Consider the following 19,989-nt stretch of genomic DNA (forward strand, 5'->3'; position numbering starts at 1 on the left):
ACCAAGAGGCAAGCTGGTCATTGTACAGTTTTACAACGAAGACACAGCATGAGAGGTGATAACAGAGAGTTTTGTGCACATTATGAACGTAGTTAATCCTTGTCATGACCTAACTGGATAAAACTAAGACTTGTTTACTAAAACCAAAGCAACGAGGGCTTAACCAATCAAAGGGCGATGCTGGGGAAACAAAAGGTTCCTTTCCTCTCATAACTCCTGATTTGAGAAGAGGGATCAAAGTCCAGAGTCTGAGAATGGTGAGAGAATTCAAATAAACCTCTTAAATGTACTGTGAGCTAAGATTTAAAACAAGAACAGTGATCTTAAAACTTGCTATTGGTAATGTTTGTTAAAAAAAAAGAAATCACTTTCACAATTAGTATAGCCCAAAAAAGTCACTCAAAATGTAAAACTGGGAAACTCAACAAAAAGAGTGGTACATTGTGTTAGTGCCTCGTTATTTTATTTATTTTAAAAATGCTCTTCTGTCCTTAATCCTCACTCTTCTGTAACTCAGCTGATGCAGTGACCCAGCTCTCAAATCGTTCTCCACATGCACAGTGACATGGCTGAAGGGAAAGACAGAATTAGAGAGAGAGAGAGAGATCACATTTGTTAGCACGACAGAAAGCGCTGGCCAAGAGCTCCAAGCCGCATCCTCCACCCACCACCCCCTACGCCACATGAGCTTTACCTAAACACAACCCTGAATGGGCGGCCAGTCACCCCATGTATTAACAGCTATTCCAACAGTCATTCTCCTGCAGTATGGATCAATACTGTTACTCTCCCTAGGGCAAGCACAGCACCACAGTTAGTGCCTTGACACAAATGGCTGATACTGTTGCATAGTGAGCAGCTAAACCAAGGCAAACCGAGATTTTGAAGCGATGAGGTGTTGAAGGGACAGTTTAATCAATAGCTTAGCTGGCTGTAGCATTCCCGCAGGATGATTATGTTGCAGTGAATTCTTTCCGTATACGATAAAATATTTTCCATTGTTAAAGTAATCCAAGCCTGCCGATCTTCCGTTTGGAAGAAACTCGTCCCTTTGGGTCTGAATTAGTTTCCCACATAATGTTCTACTGGTTGCTGGAAATGTCAAATGAGGACTGGGTAAAACGTTTAACGTGCAATGTGTGTCTGACGGTCCACTGGACTGGTTAAAGTGTTATTAATTTTGGTTAATGATGGTCAAGTTTAATGTTATTACAGAAACTATTAGCTGCCACATTGTGTTACTGAACTCACTAAGAACGTCTTCCACTGGTCTTCCGAGCATCCGTCTCCTAGTGTCATATTTCAGAGATTTCAGACCAAACCACAGGCATTCAAATCCACAAAAGGCAAAACTCAAATTCATGTTTCTCTAGCTGCAACCAATCAGGGTGTGGGTGAGTCACTGCTTAGCCAATGGCAATATCGGTGAACAAGGCTGCGCAAACGTTTGAAGGGCGGTCCCAATGAAACTAAAATAATAGAGAAAGTTGTATGGAAAAGCTTTGGGAACTGCCTCTCGAGTCCAGATTTGAAACTCGCGAAAGCTCTGGTGACTGACACCTTGATATGAACGTGTGATCAGCATTAAGATATCAGTTATATCGAAAGAGACGGATAACCATTGTGTTTTTAACTTCATTTTTGGGTGACGGAAAAGTTACCTTTACTTTTGGTACGTCGGATGAACTTCATGGCTGTGATAGCAACGGATATCAGCGGCAACCTGAGTGGGCTAGCACATACTTGCAGGACAGGCGGCAGAAACGTGCACTTCCAAAGTAAAACAGGAGGTTTTAAAATAACGAAAATGCAACCGAAGGAAACAGAATTCACAACAGACGGTTTACCTAAAGCTTTTTTGCACAGTTTGCGGACTTTATTTGATATACTTGATGACGGAAAGAGAGGTTATGTTCATATATCTGAGATTGAGAGCCGGTGGCAAGGCGCGGAGACTCAAGATTTACCCAGCGGTGTGTTGGATAGTTTGAGGCGGGTTGCACCATCCCATGGCTGCTTGACATTCGAGCGCTTTGTGGCGGGGCTCCGGTACTCGATGCTCCATCCAGAAAATAACAGTGTGAAAACACAGCCATCGACCCATCACCAAAATTCCTATTCAGGTGGATCTAAACCGCAACAACATCTGACAAACTCGCATAGAACAAGTGCTCTCTCGAGTTGTGGCATAGGAATACGACAGTGCGAAAGTAAAGTTCGTCCTCTCGGCCCAAGCAATGGCACTAATATACATCGCAGCCGTGCGTCCTCTCTTCACAGTCGGCCAAGACATCACGAAGACCCGGCTTCGGGATACATGGCTGCAAATAAGCACGGGGAGCCCGCGCAGTATCCTTCATGCTCTGGTGGGGTACAGCGATGTAACGATACTGGATACGAGAGGACCGGGAGGAGCCTAGAGCGCATTTCAGTTGTACCAGAAACTGCTGCTTACCGATCCGATTCCTCTCGGCTCGGGAAAAAGGTGCATCCGCCCCACCGTGGCCGGTCCATCGAGTCACTTGCTCTTGAGTCACCACAACCTCCGAGGCCCCGTAAGTTACTGCATCACTCTGTGTCCAATTTTCAATAATCTATATAGCCGTTAATTACAAGTGCATTGATTGATATATTTACATACAAGTTTAATGTTTCCTTAGTTATTATTACCATACTTGTCACATCGTAACTTTTTTTCTGGTGTAAAACGCCAGATTGGTCAGATAAATGTATAAAAGCAGGGTATAGTTTTTTTGTTTTTTTTTTAAAGGCAGACATACATACTGAGCAGAGGTCGGTTACCTCAAACAACCTTTTCCCATACAGACAGTGATCTACACTGTTGTTTTTCACTTTCAGTGTAATGCAGGAGACATGACCCGTTGGTTTCACAGTAACACATAGCTAAACCCTGTAATAGGATCAGATAGGTAATTAGGAGGTCAGATCTCGTTTGCTTAATGCCAGTGTGTGTAATAAAAGGGATACTTCAGGGGCACGAGTGTGTGATGTCTGGTTTCTCGGTCTCAGAGTACCTGTAATATTCAGATACAAGAAGAGCCAAACCAAGGAGTTAATGCTATAAGCTTTCACCAACCCTTACGGACACCTCAACTAATTTCTGGTTCAGTGTTAAAGTTCCCTCAAGTGTTTTGTTGGCTTTGCCACTACAGTATCTGATATGCCACAAAAATTCTCAAACCTTTCTTCAAACAGCATGTTTATCGCACAGTAGTGTTATAATATCTGCTATGTGTAGAGGGCCTTTTGACGCATTGACGCATGTTTCTGGAATCCCTTAGATTTTAGTCGAATAGTTTTGATGCATTAAATTTCAAGCAGTTTTCTAATAATAAAATGATCCTTGTGCCATGAGCACATAACTACTCTGATCTCCCTGAACAATCATCTGATAATAAGATTATTTCTTTTGTCATGAGTACATCACTGCTCTTCTTCTCCCTCATCTTCCGTGTCTGTCTGGAGCTATAAGTTTGACATGGCTGGGGGCTGTCTCACAGAGCAGGGCCCTAATACTTCCATCACTGGCAGGCGGGAGGCTGTAGATGAGATTGAAGTGCATGGTGATGTAATCCCTTGCAGTTCTGCCCATGGATTTTACCGGATTACAGCACGCTGGTAATTTAGGCATGACGGCACCAAATGCCAGGCTGTCTGTCCCGTGGATACTGGGCTCTGGGAGCCTTAGTCCAGGGTTTGGAGGAGTACCAAGATGGCATTGAAAGATCAGAGATCACGCTGATCACATATGTGGATGTGGAAAGGGCAGGAGAATAAAGGCAACGGAGGATGTAGAGATACTGACATGGGCATCTGGGTGAGGGACCTGATTCAAAGAGCTGCAGTAGAGCGCACACGGGGAAAGCATTTGGTTGCACTTTTTTCACAACAAAGAATGTTAAATCTTGCCCGAACTCTCCCGGTGGAACTGGTTTTCCATTTTAAAAAGTCAAGAGTTCACGTCAAGTCACTGCACAGGAATATTTTCCATTCCTTCTCACCCCTTGCCCTCTGTGTTCATTTAGGAATGGTGAGAGTGGGAGTAGAGGAGCTTGCTGGTGCTTGTTGTTTGCAACCAGTTATCTGTGAAATGATGAGCTCACCAGAGGCAAATATAACAGCTTTTAAGGAGATGTCCAATTAGACCTGTCCCATTCCCTTCTAGCCGTTTATAATGACAGAAAGAGGTACAGAAACCCCTTTAGGGGAGTGATGTACAATATGTACAGCCGTCTAACTGTGGGCCTATACTTAAGGTTGATTAATGTTTTTGTCTTGGTAGAGGAAATGGTCCTCTACAAGAGCAACCACTATAGCCCGACCATAGTCTGTCTGGTTTGTTATGACTGTGTTGACTGTTTGACTGTGGAGATGTAGTGGTTACTGGTATTTTACACAAGAAGTAATTCAGTCTTTGTCTCATGAGCAGCTGAAGTGCCAGGGTACCTGAAGTGCCATGTTGTTACTGTCATGCACTTTGAAATGTGAAGTGAGTGGATGCCTGTTAAAGACTACATTAACCCCTTTAAAATGTGTGTTAATATATAATTTGCCCTGCTTTTGTCTGTTGGAGTGTATGCACAGTTGCATACAGATGTTTATAGTTTTTGTGAGTTCTACCAAAATGAATGAAACATTTGTAAATGAGAGATGTATAGCTTGAACTTCGCACCTGCCAGTTAAAGCACAATTATTATTATTATTATTATTATTATTATTATTATTATATTTAAAGCATACTTGCCTGGTTCGTGAATGCCTGAGGCACTAGTGTCAAATCCTGTTATACTACAGCTGAGACTTGTCAGGGCTGTCACTGCATTAAATCATATGACTGAACACATAACCAAAAACATTACATACCAACCACAACGACACAGCGTAATGTTACAGGAATCAGCGGTGAAGAACCTGTTGTGAAACCTGCGTAATGTGCATTTATAGAGTACGGACAATTACATCTGTGAGTAAGCGTAACTCAGAGGGCTCTACTCATGCCCTCGACAATGTGATGAATTTGTAATACTTAGAGGTGTAATTAGTCACGCTGTTCACAGTTTGGTTCTTTGAGACATGGTTTGGCTTGAACAAAAATTGAACCAACTCAGAACTTAAGTTTTTCATTCTGTTTTGTTTAAGCACATAGAAATTTAACACAGAAAATAACAAATTTAATACAAACAGCAAAAAAGTTCCTCCTCCTCCTCAAAAAAAAGAGAGAGAGAATGACAGAAAACTAATCTTCAGCACCTTTAAACAAGTAAAAGAAATCTAAACTTGAGAAGCTTTGTTATTTTTAAAGCTCCTTTCCATTGTAATGAGTGAATTACTGTAAATATATATGTCAGTGCATTTAAATTTGAGCTTTTTCTTCAAGAAAAAGACTGCAAGAACATTAAACTCGAGCACCGGTTATTTCATTTTTTTTTCATCTAGAAAATGAGTATAAGAGAACTAAACCTGAAAACCGGGGCTGTCGCTGTCATTTCAGCCGAAAAAGAAACACGTGGCTGCAAAATGACAGCCGACTGCTCTGACCTTTCTCAGATCAATGCGCGGAAACTTTTAGATGAGGGTGAGGGAAAACAAGTTCCCAATTAGAAAAGCGTAGAGATTAGCTCTGCTTTATGCGTTTAAGTGAATTTGTGTATTCCAATAATTCATGTTACTCGTGTTACTCGAGTAATGGCACCATGTGTTTTGTTAATTAAAACGGACGACACTGTTATTAAAGCATATGCGCACTGCTTGGTAAACACGGCACATCGACTTGTTCACAGCGAGGAATGACAAAGAAAAAGAAAATTATGAATAATGCTTTTCTTAATGATCAAAAGCAGTGTGAGCAGTGTGAACAAAATACAGTGTGAAATGTTCTTCTCTTCTAAGAGTGTGTATTATGGAAAAAACTTGAGGTAAAAAAAATAACAAAAAAAACTGCAGATCACTACACACTTATTGTGGACCAAGCCAAGCCCTACTGAACTGCAGTTTTTGGTTTCAGTATAAACTGGTCACACCCCTGGTGACAACTATGTCATAAAAGTGGTAAATACTCAAGGTTGTGGTTATATTGCGGTATATATCGTGATGTTGCAGGAGCTCCATGTGGATGTTACTTTTTTCTCTCTGTCTTTCAGCTGAGGAAAACCTTCTAGACACAAGCAGATTCAGCCCTCAGAGCCCATAATCGAGAACTCATGTTTTCTACCCTCACTGATTGACACAGTACTTCAGCTGTGGTTCTTGGAAATGAATGACTTGTGCAAATGTCAACATTAGTGTCCTCTCTTGCCCAGTCTCTGAATAATTTTACTATCTGAGGTTAGGCTCACTGGGAGGATTTGTATCCAAACAATATGCTATAATCCAACAAATTGCCTCACCTTTATTCCGCTATATGCAGTGGAGGGGAGCTCTCAAGCACAATTTGACAGATTTAGATAGAAAGGATATTCACACGTGTCATTTGTATTAGATATGGGTGGAATCAGTTTAAGCTCTTTTCCCATACTTTTGTTTGTGCAGTAGTACCGAATGATTTTTGTCTACGAGTTTTGAAATAGAATGTCAAACACTTAGAACGTGTTGAGTTCCAAACACTTACAAAATGGCACACTGATACAGTTCTTGTGGTTTGTGGTGGTCTTTCAACATAGTGATGCTCCAAACCACAAAGCAAGGATTGTGAAAGTGGTGTCTCAGGAGGAAAAAAAAAAGCAAAAAGCTCAACCTCAACCTGACAAATCGGTAGGCAGCAGTGAAATGGAGCAAACACCACGAGGGCAAAGATGCTATCAGTTTCCTTGAGATACTTAATATTTTGCTTGAAGTAATATATAAGGACATTGTTTCATTTTTTCATCATTGTGTAATTTCCCTTATCAGCTGATAAGGATAAGATATTCTATCTTGTCAGTTTTCATATCCTTTTTTACACGTTTCAGTGCAGAGGTGTGTGCTACAATTTCATTTCACAGTTTGAACTGCAGTTGTGCTACATTTGCCAACCATAACTGGGAGTCCCTGAGGACACAGTTTACATTTACATTTATATTTATTCACTTAGTAGACACTTTTGTCCAAAGTGACTTCAAAGTGAGGCAAAATCCAAAACAAGCATATGGCCATGAAGGAGCTGACTGTGGTATAAGTGCCACAGCTAAGTTCAGTTTTAGACCAGATACAAGTGCAAGAAAAGATGAGGGGAGTAAAAGAGTGAATTACAAACAGATATAGGTTGAAACAGTGCGAGTAGTCGACTATGGTCCCTCCCTCCCTCACTCCCTGTCTTGTTCAAAAATGATTACTGGCAGTCAGATGACAATATAGTTCAGGACCAAGTCAGCCGTTTTGCACTCTAGTGCATTTCATTTCTCAACAGCACAATGTAACTGAGCATGGAAAATGAGTGATTTGGCTTCACTGTGTGACAGAAGTGCATCTCTTCTCACTTCGACTCTGTATGGGAGAGGTATAAGGGGATAATTGTGCGTTCAAATTAGCAGAGAGAGGGGTATTTTTGTTTTACTGCCACATGTGTCCTTTTTGCTGGCTGAATGTACATATCCAAGAGAGTTTGTAGTGGTTTCAGTTTCCCGTTACTCTTACAAACAATTTTACTGTTTGTATACTTGTTTTACACAAATTCATACAGGGTGGAGCTCCCTCGTGTGGTTTACTTGGTTACTGCAGAGGATTAGTGAAAAGCAGGTCTATTAATGTATTACAAAAATGTTACAAATATAATTGACTTTGATAATTTAATTATTTCAGTAGAAACTCATATGGGACACTGTATTGAGTTAGCACATGGAAGCAACCATTATAATGTATTAATGGTAGACTCTGTCACCTTTTCTTCTCTCTCTCTCTCTCTCTTTCTCTCTCTCTCTCTCTCTTTCTGTCCCTCCCTATCTAAGGATCCTCTGAAACTGGTGGTCTGCCACGATCACAGAGTGAAACCACTACAGGGTTTACAGGGTCCAGGCGCCATGGGCGAAGCCGAGATGAACAGAGGCGTCACACCATCACAAATGGAGTAGATTATGGAATGGTAGGGAAGACACACTGACACTCCTTCAATAAACAACACAGATAATTCAATGATATGACGGAGACCCACATACAAAGCTAAACTTAGAGAACAGATGTGTTGGATTACAGTAGACAGACGCATGCTCACAGAGAGCTGCAAATGAAGATGCAACACATGGTGGAAAAAAAATATTACTGAACCTCACATAGAAAAACTGTAGATATACTACTTAGAAACATCTTTGGATTATTCTGTCTGATAAATCACAACATTTACTCGTTTAACTGACAGTATTTTTTTTTTTTGAGGTGTGACTGTATATTTATGTAGTGTGTTTGTAGAGGTGGGGCTGCAACAATGGAAACAAAGCAGTTCTTTCAGTTACACTTTCACAGTCGGTTTGTAAACATCTTAGTGCTGAGCTTATGTTGATAATTTATTAGTGTGGGAGTGTCAGCCACGGTCATTCTCCCTCAAACTGTTCATTGGGTATTGTTGTATTAATAGGGCCCTCCTTCAAGGACCTTACATTACTGAATGATTCTTAAACTGTTCATAATGTCAAAAACACAGTGGTTTGTTTCACAGATATATGACAAGGCATTTGCTGTTCTGACTCACCTAGGAACAGGTGGCTTTTGGGGGAGGGAGAGACTTTTGAATAATCACGACATTTCTACTTGGAAGAACATGTATAGGCTGTATAATGATCATCCCGATAGGGTTGGGCCGATAGACGATGCCATCGTCCGTTCTCGATGGCTGACAGTCATCGTGACTCCCCCTCTCTCCACAGCGCCAGCGGGGCGCACCCTGCCACACACACACTATTACTCCAGTGTCTCTGCTATCGTGTAGAAAAAAATATTTATTACTTAATTCTTATTTATTACTTATTTGCGGGGATTTCCCGGGGATCAGGTTGAGCCGTAGAACCCATGAATATGTATTTTACAGAAAGCGACAGAAAGCACAAACACGAAGGATGGGTTTATTCTAATTATTATAATAGCTCCTTGTGCCTGACTTACTAAAGGAAAAACAGCTTGTTTAATCACACCACTTACCGCCCAGTGAAAGCATGTTTTAATTTAGGTACAAACATAAAAATGATTTTTAAATCTACCTGCTTTGCGCCTGCCTCAGTAAATCAGGGGCCGAGTTTTTATTTGTATTGCAAAAGTGAGGATGAAAGCTGACCTACAGAGCGAACTGGGTAGACATTGCCCAACCCTACATCCAGAGGTAAAGGAGCTGGCGGGAGAACAATTGTAGTTTGCATGATTGAACTAATGATTATAAACATGGCTTGGCAAGTACATACAGGGTGACTGTCTCAGCAGGAATTCAGTACACATTTGTGGTGATCAAAAACCATCTTCCTCTAGGAGATATCTGTGGCATAGCATTAGGGTGTTGAACCCATGTGTAGCTTGCACCCAGCCTGGACCCTCAGATAAAAAAAAAAAATTTACATGAGAGAGCCTGTAGGCAAAACCAAAATGGTGTTCAGACGTTTAGAGGACTCACCATTTATACTGTTAAATTATTAATGATCAGTTATGTACAGTCCAGATCAGGTGTATGCCAGCCTGTGTATGCCAACGAGCTTCTCCAGCCTGTCTAGTCGAATATCATATCATGATCTATGCTATCAAATGCTCTAGTATAGTATAAGCATGTCATTGGTGACCATGTGCGGATAACAGTTGATGACGCCTAAAACAAAGACAGTTGATTAGAGAAGCTCTGAGAATAGATTAAAAGGCAAAGAATAATGGAGCTTGTGAGATGTTTCCTTACAATGCACTGTGAGAAGCCCATCTGGGGTTAATACAAATCTGTCAAACCGGATGTGGCAAAGACATACAGTGCAAGTAGGGCAATTTTGTACAGAATTAACATGCATACAAATGCAAAAATTACTGTGTGTTTTTTCATGAGGGAAGATATGCCACCTCCAACTCCGCTAATATTTCCCATATATTTCCTTCATAGTCATCAATATTTGTTTTTTTTCACCTCAGCAATGGTTATCTGTCATCTGGTGTCAGAGGCATGGCAGAAGTCACTCTCTTTCTCACAGACACACACACACACACACACATACACACGCCTCTGTAAATGTTTTGTACTGTGATTTTGTAGGGTTGCAATGTCCCAATATCCTCACAAGCCATTGAAATGACTGTTTCTGAAACCGTGTACCTTCTGGCTCAACAACAGAAGTCGTGGAGGACATGATGTTTGAATGAAGTACAGTGTATTATTGGAGCTGTTAATAGGTAGTGGCAGACCCACTGTGATATTTTGCTTGTTTTGCATGGAACAATAACAGAGCTGAGATGAGGTAAAGAGCCTCAGATGCATGAGGTGACAGCAGACATTTGTTGTGCTGTAACAAACATAAAGGAATAAATGAACAAATAAATTAACATGTCCAGACTGATGGTACATCTTTTTTTGGGATCTGCTCTCACTTTTTCTCAAGTATTTCAGTGAGAAAGGTTCTGACCAAACCGGAAATTAACGTTTTTTTTTAAATGATAATGAGTAAACAAGCCCATCGTTTTGTGTGTAGAACACAACGTTGAATTTAATTCAACGTTAAGTAGATTTCATTCAAAACATGAATACTGCCTCAAACCGTGAGTTGTTAGCTGATTTGAAAACAGACAGCAAATCAGGTAAGCACGTGTTGCTCTTTTGTTGGGTATTATAGGTAACTGATACTCTGAGCCATCAGTTCCTGTGTAACATTATCTTTCCACTTTCAATAATATGTATTATTCTGAGCACAACGGTGCAGTCTGACCTCCTAGTGCTCTTTGTTTCTCTTCATTCATGGTCAATACCTCTCCGCTCTTTATACTCCTCCCTCTATAGCCCACCCACTCCTCTCTCACCCCCTCCCCTTCTCCCTCTACGTCCCTCCCCTCACCCACTCCTCTCGAGCTTTCCTACCTCTCACTAACTCTCTCCCACTCCCCCCAGCTTTCACTCTTTCCTGCGCCCGCTGTTCGTGCACACTCTCTTTTTCTGTTTTTCTTTCTGTTGCTCTGCCGTACTTTTTCCGTTAACCTCTCTGGTGGAACCTAGTGTGCTTGTCTCTCTCCCCCTCCCTCCCTCCCCCTCGTCGGCTGCCTGTCCCCATGGTGATTAGCCGGGTTGGGCCCCGGGGCCTGGAAGCTAGGGAGTCTGTAGGCTCACCCGGCCCAGCCTGGACAGCCGTCTGGGCAGCCTACACCACTGTGTTCATCCCTCTGAGCAGCAGCCTGTACAGCAGCAAGGCCCTGCACTTTTTCCTCTGGGTGAGTGCCAGCAAAAAACTGAGAGAGTGCAGAGAATGAAAGTAAACAAAAGGGAGAGAAAGAAATGTAATGGGTGGGACAGAGCAGTGAGCTAGAGAGGGAGAAGAAGGGGAGCGCGAGTTAAGACTTGAGAGAGAGAGAGAGAGAGAGAGAGTGATTTTCACATTCTGATGGCTCAGAGATTTTTGAAGTTGAGTTTGTGAAATGGGTTGAAGATTGATTAACTGATGGCTCTTTGGCTTGAACTGTGTTATACTGATTTGTTTCGCCTCGGCCTGTGAAGATACCTGTAACGTAACATTGGTTGTATTATGCAGTAGTGATGAATTGCCTAGAAAGTGTTACCATATGCCTTAAACAGCTACAGTTTAGATGAATGTAACAGCTACGGTGCTTAACTCATGTAGAAAATACTAGGGTGTGAACTGCATGGAGCTTGAATTTAAACTAGGATTTACACAGAAGTAAAGTAAGACTACCATGTATTCGCACCGTTTTTGTGAATTACTTATAGTATAATGTATCTTGCTTGTCCATCAGAATCAGTGCTGTCTGTCAGGTGATGTCATTGTCGACTATCCATGCCATGTCACTTTGACTCTGCTATTAGCGTTCTCAGTGTCCGTATTGGCTGTACTGCTGCGTGTGTTCCCCCCTCCTCTCTTTACAAAGAGGATTTACCCTCTCCCTGGCCCACCACACAAACACACAGGCTGACACTTTAGGTCACGCTTCATTCCAACCACAAAAGCCTCTCACCCCACCTCTCGCTCTCTCTTTCTCTCTCTCTCTCTCTCTCTCTCTCTCTCTCTCTCTCTTTCTCTCTCTCTCTCTCTCGCTCTCGCTCTCTCTCTTTCAAAACATTAGCTCTTTCTTTGGGTTCTATTCTCTGTCTATATATCTCACTCACACAGACTTTTTTATGCTAGCTCACTTTCTCCTTTTTAATATTCTCTGTCTTTCAGGGTACTTCCTTGCTGGTAGTGGTCTTCATTCAGACAAAATTTGGCTGAAAGGCAAACGTGTTTGGTATGCATAGGGACAAGAGGGCAATGTTTTGCCCCCACTGTCAGTGTTCTCTTGCAAAGCTGATAAGATTCGATGTGATATGATTAGAAAGGGAGTCAAAGATGGTCTTCTGACATGCAGCGCTATTGGTTTACTGGTCACATATTTTCCTTTAGGACCATTCTTTTACTTATTGGGGTTGGTGAGAGACTTCCATTTGAATGAAGTTTTTTGGAAAATGGATAAAAGGGTGTTTTTCTTAACAGATGTGGCCGTCCACTGGACTTCAGCATGAAAAATGAATTTGATATTGTGTTTCTACACAGTTAGTCACTTGTGGTGCTTATGTTAAGTCACTTTGTCAAACATGGTGGCATTGATTTCAAAGCCTGATGTGTTGGAATGGTTGATTGTTCAGAGGTCAGTAATAAAGACAGAGGCAGGACACCTCACTTCAAGCTTCTCTACGGGTGCACTGACCCAGCGCTCATCAGTGTAACGGTTACATGTTGTCACACCGGTCAATATTCCTAATACTTTTATGGGTATTCCACAAAATTCCTGTGTCTGCATGAAACAATAAAAAAGAGATGACTTTCTTCTGCTGGTCACCTTTTAGCTGAAGCAGATGAAGGAGCTGGAGCAGGAGAAGGACTCCCTGCTGGCTGGTCTGGATTTGGTGGAGAGGGCCAGAGAGTGGTACCAGTCTCAGATCCACAGTGTCACTGAGAGACAGAGGCATGTGGGTCAAAGCAATCACTGTGCTGTAAGTGCCTGCCCGGTGGCCCAATAAAGGTGTATCAGACAACGTAATTTTTGTGTTTAGGATCTTTTGCTCTTAAGCTGCCATTTCTCTATACTCATTTTCAGCATTATTTGGACAAAGAGTTTTTTTGTACTGGGATGTCACTGAATGTGTTGTTTTATGGGTTAAACTCAAATTTAGTGGGATTTCATTTACTCCCCCTTTGCCCTTCTTTACTTGTTTTCTGTATTTGTTGTCAGGATTTTCTCACGGAATCCAGTCAAAGTCGCTTGGGTGTCCTCCTGCCCAAACTACAGGAAGTCAACCGCTGCCTTAATGACCTAATATCCAATTCTGGAGCGGTTAGTAAATCCATATGAATTGAACTCGTTTACTAAGTGAATGTGTGCTAAGGAGATAAAAATCTGTGGAGTCACATCGGTTTGGAATCCAAAATAATGAGGATGCGGGTCAAATGACTGCTCTCTTTCTGCATGGTTGAATGAGGTTTTTATTCATGAGGAAAGAATTTGCCAGAATACTTCTTCATTTGCAAACTTACTCTGAAAAAGTCTGTTTATCAGAACCTAAACAGAACCTAAGTCATCTAGTTTGTCTGTTTTCAGCAAACCTTCCCATCCCCTGGCACCCAACCCTCCACCATCTCTCCCAGTCAGTCTGTCCCTGCACATCCTCAGGCCATCCAGAGACTGAAGGACCAGAACCGCCTCCTCACACAGGTGGAAATTCACTTTTTTCATCTGTTTTGTGTCATAACACATATGTCAATCAGTAACAAACATAAACCTCCTGCTTTAATGTCATTCATTGTCGTTACCTGTCTGCTCTTTCTCCTAGGAGGTGACTGAGAAAAGTGAACGCATCACCCAGCTGGAGCAGGAGAAGTCTGCTCTAATCAAACAGCTTTTTGAAGCTCGTGCCCGCAGCGCTCATGACAACAGTGCACTAGACTCAACTTTCATCTAATGAAATTCACTCCAACAATACCGTTAACACCACCATCAGCTCCACACTCTGATCACTCTTTGTCAGAACTGGGTGACGCAACACAGCCTTTCATTTCCCCAAGCAAGGGTAGTATGCTTCATCGTAACTTGGAAAATGACCCTCTTATTACTGAGGACATTTCCAACTGTCTGCTGATCACTCCACTGGGGACGCCTTACGTAACTTCAACCCATTGTCATGTGACCACTCTTGCTCCAGAACGCTGGAGGAACGACAGAATCACCAACCATATGAGCACTCCAAAACCCATCAAATCATGAACTTCCACCTCAAGCTATTTTCTGACCACTCCATCATTTGATCGATCCATCTAGGGCTCTGGAAATAACTATCATCTGATCTATCAACCACTCCAGTTGAGCAAAGACTGTGTGGACTTCATTTTTCACTGATGCCAGGCAAGGACCTGAGACTCGGAGGTTGATGTTTTTCTGATACAATGACTTTGGATATGCTTTTCCTATCAAAATGATAACTTCTTCCGTTGTGAGCCATAACTAGTGAATTTGGATTGGTCATTAAGATTTTACATTTTAAAATTCAAGAAAATTCTGCCAACAGCTGACTACCATTTTTGGATATTTTCATTCATAAAAGATACCCTCTCGAAGTATGGTCTTAACCATAGTAAATTGTAGTCCATACTTTCGCTTGTTTTTGAAGACCTGGTCTGATCATTGGGATGCTTAGTTTAAAAAAAAGGCTTTGTGCCTGTTGTGTGATTTTAAAAGGGATGGATTTTAGTTTGTCCTGGATATTCTGAAAATTCTGTTGTGAGTGGTCTCATCCCTCTCAGTGAAAATGTACCGATGTTCTTTGGGTAATGTGAAAAGGTATCACCTTACATTCACGCTGACGCAACTGCCAAAGTTGCCAGGTGAATTCTCCAACAGAGAATCTACAGAAGTGTCATAAAGCTAAAAGAAAAAAAATGTACTGATTGTTACGCCAATCTTTACTCCTAAACGCAACTATTAAAAACGTTGAGTATTTTAACTGGTACCAAATTGCTTTACCAGTCATTTATGGGCAAAGTAATGAGCCATAATGAAGCACCAACAACTGAGGAGAGAAAAGAGATTTTAGACGATGATCATCTTAAAAATGAGACATATTGAACAAACAAGGCTTTGTCCAGTTTCAAGTTGACTGTCAAGCCCACAAGCCAAAGAAAGGTATTGGAAAAAGATGAGAAAGACATTAGCACGTAGAAAAGATTTGAAAATATGAAACAGGTTGTAAAGTAAGGGTGTAACGGTACATGTATTGATACCAAACCGCTTGGTACAGAACATATGGTTTGGTAAATACTGTATTGCAAATAGAATAACTGACCACAGGGCAAGGGTTAATGCAGCTCATAAAACTATACATCAATTGTCATGTAATTTTCATTTGGATGAGTCACATGTGAAAATGACAGATGGTTATAATCCCAAGAGCTGACATTGTGACTTTTAAGAGTCTTTAACAAATGTGTGTGCTGAACATTATTTCAAAATCCTCATCCCAGTGGATAATTTAATTTCAGAAAAGATTTTGATTTTCCATTTCTGTTTTCCAGGGACAACTGATTTGACTTTTTTGAACCAATGCCAGTGTTTAACCAACTAAGGCAAATAGCTGATATGCTGGGCTGAAATTGAGTGTCAGTTTTTCAAAAGTTTGATGACAAAATGGACAATGGACAAAATTGCCCCGAAACAGCATTTTTTTTTACTTGCACTTACTTCCAAAGGCAACAGCTTGCAACTGCAAGTCCTGACAAAAACTGTAATTTTAAAAAAAGTGTATTCGTATAACTAACCGCAGAATTCTTTAACAGGTTCATAATTCAATAGTTCTGAAACTCAGTTATCTCTAAACACATGCCTTCTGTCTGTGAGATGTATTTTTTTTTAACTTTGTCTGTCATGACAAAACATTGTAAATAGCTGTTAGTACCTAGTTAAGTTCGTAACAGGCTATATGGACTGATACCTAGCTAGTTTGTACCATTTAGAGCTTGAATATATGTTTAGCACAGAAAATACTTTGAAGATACAGTGTGATGATAACGTCAACAATATCAGAGGAGATTAGCTACTATATAACTACTTTATAACATCCAGTCATCTGATTCATAGTTAGATTCATAGTTTAAGCACTTTGAGTTACTTTTCATACTCTTTGAACTGCAATCATATTGGCTTGTGAAGTGGCAGTAGCCTACAGATAATTACACTTGAGCAGCCAAGACCAGCTTCTCAACACCTCCACTCAGCTGCTATTTAATTTTAGAGGTTGGAAGACTTTGGTCACAGTGTCAATTCATGTGGCTAACTATTTTATTTAAACGTTTTCTAATAGTGAAATACTGGGCAGTGTTTTCCTCCTGCCCAGCTGTAATTGTAACCAGTGGTTTCTAAGTGGGGACTTTTGATATGAGGTGTTGCATGCATGCAGTTTTCAGAATGGATTCCAGATTGTGCGCTCAGCCTAGCTGTACAGATACAACTGGTTTAACAAATACTGAAGAGCCGATGGAAGAGGGTGAATATTTGTGCGCTCAATTAGTCGTTGCACTCTACTTTTCCTCTCTGTTTTAATAATGTATTGGACTGTCAGCCCTATCCCACAGTATGTATCACACTGCTAGTCAGTTTTGTGTACCGTTACACCCCTAGTGTTCAGTGAATGTATTCTGATTTTGCTCTCACATTGGAGGTCATCTCCTAAGTTAAAGCAGGATTCAGGGAAGGATGCTCAAAGTAGGAATGATAAAGAGAGGGACGGTTTTTAAATTATGGGCAACAAAGTAGGCTAATGTTGATAGCTTTATGTTCTCTTATTTTTCTAGTTAGTCTTGATTAAACATTTACGCATCCCTGTGTGGCCTGTGTCAGTACCTCAGCTGGTCGTAGATATTGTCGGTCAGATCTCCTGTCTGCGCCTATCTCAAGACATGTCCCTAGTCCTTTTCATCTTCACAAATTCACAAACAGAAAGTCAAAACTGTTATCTCTTGATGAGATTACTCCAGTGTCCCTTGACACTCTGAAAGTGACTCACAGACTAGACAAAAGGCTTAAAATATAGAACTGTAGACATACCTCCTGGTTTTTACTCTAGCCCAAATTTGCGTCTCTGAGTTCTTAATCAAAAGCCAGAACTTAAATATTGGTGAAACCAAGACATCAAAAAAGAAAGAAAAGAAAAAGAGAAAATCACCCCGTGTTTCTGACAAATAATGTTGGTTGTCGTTGGTGATGAGATCATGTTCAAATATACTTCCTTCGGCTCTACCAGTTTTACTGCGACACCATTTTTAAGCTATCTAATATCTGTTTTGCTGTGAAATAAACATTTTATGTCACTCCTTTCAATACTTTTCATCACTGTCCTCTGTTGCTTCTTTTTTCATCCTCACAGTTACTCATGTACAGTTTTATAGCTCTTCATGTGATTGATCTGAAAAAGCAGCAAGCTCTGGTTGCAGTCCTATGTGTCTGTGTATGTGTGTGACTGGGTAAAGCAACACCCATGCACAACACCCCACCTTTTCTTAATGAGCTGACTGCACAGCTGCAGTTTCACACCAGCAGTTTCAGGCCGATACCCTAACCCTAACCAGAAAGTGTCAGTGCATGCGCTGAATGCCAATGGCCTGAAACTGCTGGTGCTAAACTGCTGTTAGGCGTGAAACTGCGGCTCTGCAGACAGATACTATTGGGTGGTGCTCATGGGCTGTAAATTAGCATAATTCACACCCCAAAATACCACTGAAGGCTATATGCCCCGCCCCTATTTGTACAGAAATGTCATTTAAAAAAATGACATTCAAGCGTAACAAGAGGAACTTCACGAGTTTGGAGATTGAAGTCTTGCTTTCTGAGATCAGTGTGCGGAAACGTTATTTTTAGCAGCAGCGATAATGGAATTAAATAAAGCCAAGAAATGGGAGGAAATGCTAGTGCTGTTAACGCAGTATCATTTGAAGTCCAAACCGTTACTGAAATAAAGAAGAGACTTGATTGAAATTGGTTTGATTGAAACGGAATTAAAAAAAAAAAAAAAGCATCTCACCAGAGCAAAGCAGTCTCTCCCTGTAATCGTGTACAGTTACACAATTACAGGGAGAGGGGGTCAATGGGAAATCTCTGTCATGGTCAATTCAGTTACAATTTGAATTGAACAGTAAAACATTCAAACACCGCAGCCACACAGGATAATTTCAACATAATTATACACCCTGATGTTTAATTTAGACAGTCAAACTCAAAATTCATTTAAAAAAAACAATTGTTTCAGAAAGAGTTTTAAAAACTTTTTCAGCTATAGAGAACAGAGAATTCTACACAAGAGGGAATTAGTGAATGCGGTAAGTTCTCTTAAATCACTCAATACGAGCATGTGATTTTGATGGAAATGTCGGTCTGCCATAGGGGCTCAATGTGCATACTATAACCTACTCTACGAGCAAAATGGTAATATTTTAATTTCAAGTTCAAAAACAGTCACTTTCTTTAAGAAAGGTCATAGACTGCTACATTGGTGCATGACTTTAACCTCATTTAACCCAAAAAAAGGTTTAGACAAGTTAAGTGAAATTTGTCAGGTACTGATTTTACATAGCTAGCTCTTAAAGGATAGCTGGAGGATAACAGATAAATGCAAAAGAAAAAAATACTGACTTTCTAACGAAAAATGATATGTTCATATCACACGGCAGCACTGAAAACCTAGTAGGCCAGAGGCAAAGCTGAACACGCCTCCTTAGAAAAAAATGAACTACAGAGTACCATCAAAGCCTAAACATGTTTGGGCAAGAGTATTTGATTTGTAAGTGCTGTATAGCAGCATGCCACCTGGAGCTTTTCTTTTTTTTTAAAGGGCACTCACTGCTCCCTAATGATCTCAGAAGTGTGTCTGTGGTTTAATCATAATGCAAAGACCTGATATTTTATGAAAGTAGGAAGTGATGATGTTAATCAGCTCTGATCAAAGGCCAGTGGAGTGATTCTTGTGTGATAGGCAATGGAATAGGTTCTTTAGTATTTCTGCTTTAAGTGTGAAGCTTATTAGCCTCATCTGATCTGCAGAGCTAAAGAGAGTAGTGTGATTCCCCTGACAGATCGATGAAGCTCATCAGAACTGAGTTGAGTGTGAGGGACTCCAATTTCCCCGAGGGAAAAGCAAGTCCAATTACAATGTACAACACAGTTCTGCTGTAGCAGATCAGGTCACAGGACCCTCAGGCCAAAGTCAGTGGCATGTAACATTATCTATCATCATCCATTCACTGTGCTTTCGCCCACTGCCATGGAGCGTCACCTACAGTGTTTGGACCAGAAATTGCTTTCCAGCGCTAGTCAGTCATGGAACGTCACCTACAGTGTTTGGACCAGAAATTGCTTTCCAGCGCTAGTTAGTCACGGAGTGGCAGGCATCTACCTCCTCTGAGGAAGCTTCCTGACCAGTTTGCCATCTTTATGCCTTGGTATATGAACCATTTCCCGTAAATCATCTTGTTCTCCTGCATCTTGTTCTGCTTTTACGTAATTATGCTCTGATCCCCACCAGAGATCTTCAATGCCCAACATTTTTAAACAGGTACAAGTGGTATTTTTTCCCCTAACCAGAACCTCATCAGTTATTAATCGAAACATATTTTGACTAATATATCTTCACTATTATAGTTTGGCCTCTCTCTACACATTAGTGGCAACTCTCCTTCTCTTTTGGTTCCCTCTTCCACAATCACTTCAGCCCCTGCTCATACTGTTATTTTATTTTGACTAATATATCTTGACTATTATAGTTTGGCTTCTCTCTACACATTAGTGGCAACTGTTCTC

The 19,989-nt window shown here is 40.9% G+C and overlaps 1 protein-coding gene across 1 annotated transcript; it reads left to right on the plus strand.

The window, feature by feature from the left end:
• The first annotated feature begins 1,690 nt into the window (after positions 1 to 1,690).
• Positions 1,691 to 14,110, plus strand: sapcd2 (suppressor APC domain containing 2). The gene is made up of 7 exons (XM_030770222.1): positions 1,691 to 1,765; positions 1,820 to 2,555; positions 7,944 to 8,077; positions 12,998 to 13,144; positions 13,384 to 13,482; positions 13,750 to 13,863; positions 13,982 to 14,110. Exons 1-7 carry the CDS (start codon positions 1,691 to 1,693, stop codon positions 14,108 to 14,110), a joined length of 1,434 nt encoding a protein of 477 aa, XP_030626082.1.
• The last annotated feature ends 5,879 nt before the right edge of the window (positions 14,111 to 19,989 follow it).

This window comes from Chanos chanos, chromosome 3 (genome assembly GCF_902362185.1).
Source record: "Chanos chanos chromosome 3, fChaCha1.1, whole genome shotgun sequence".
Lineage (NCBI taxonomy): Eukaryota > Metazoa > Chordata > Actinopteri > Gonorynchiformes > Chanidae > Chanos > Chanos chanos.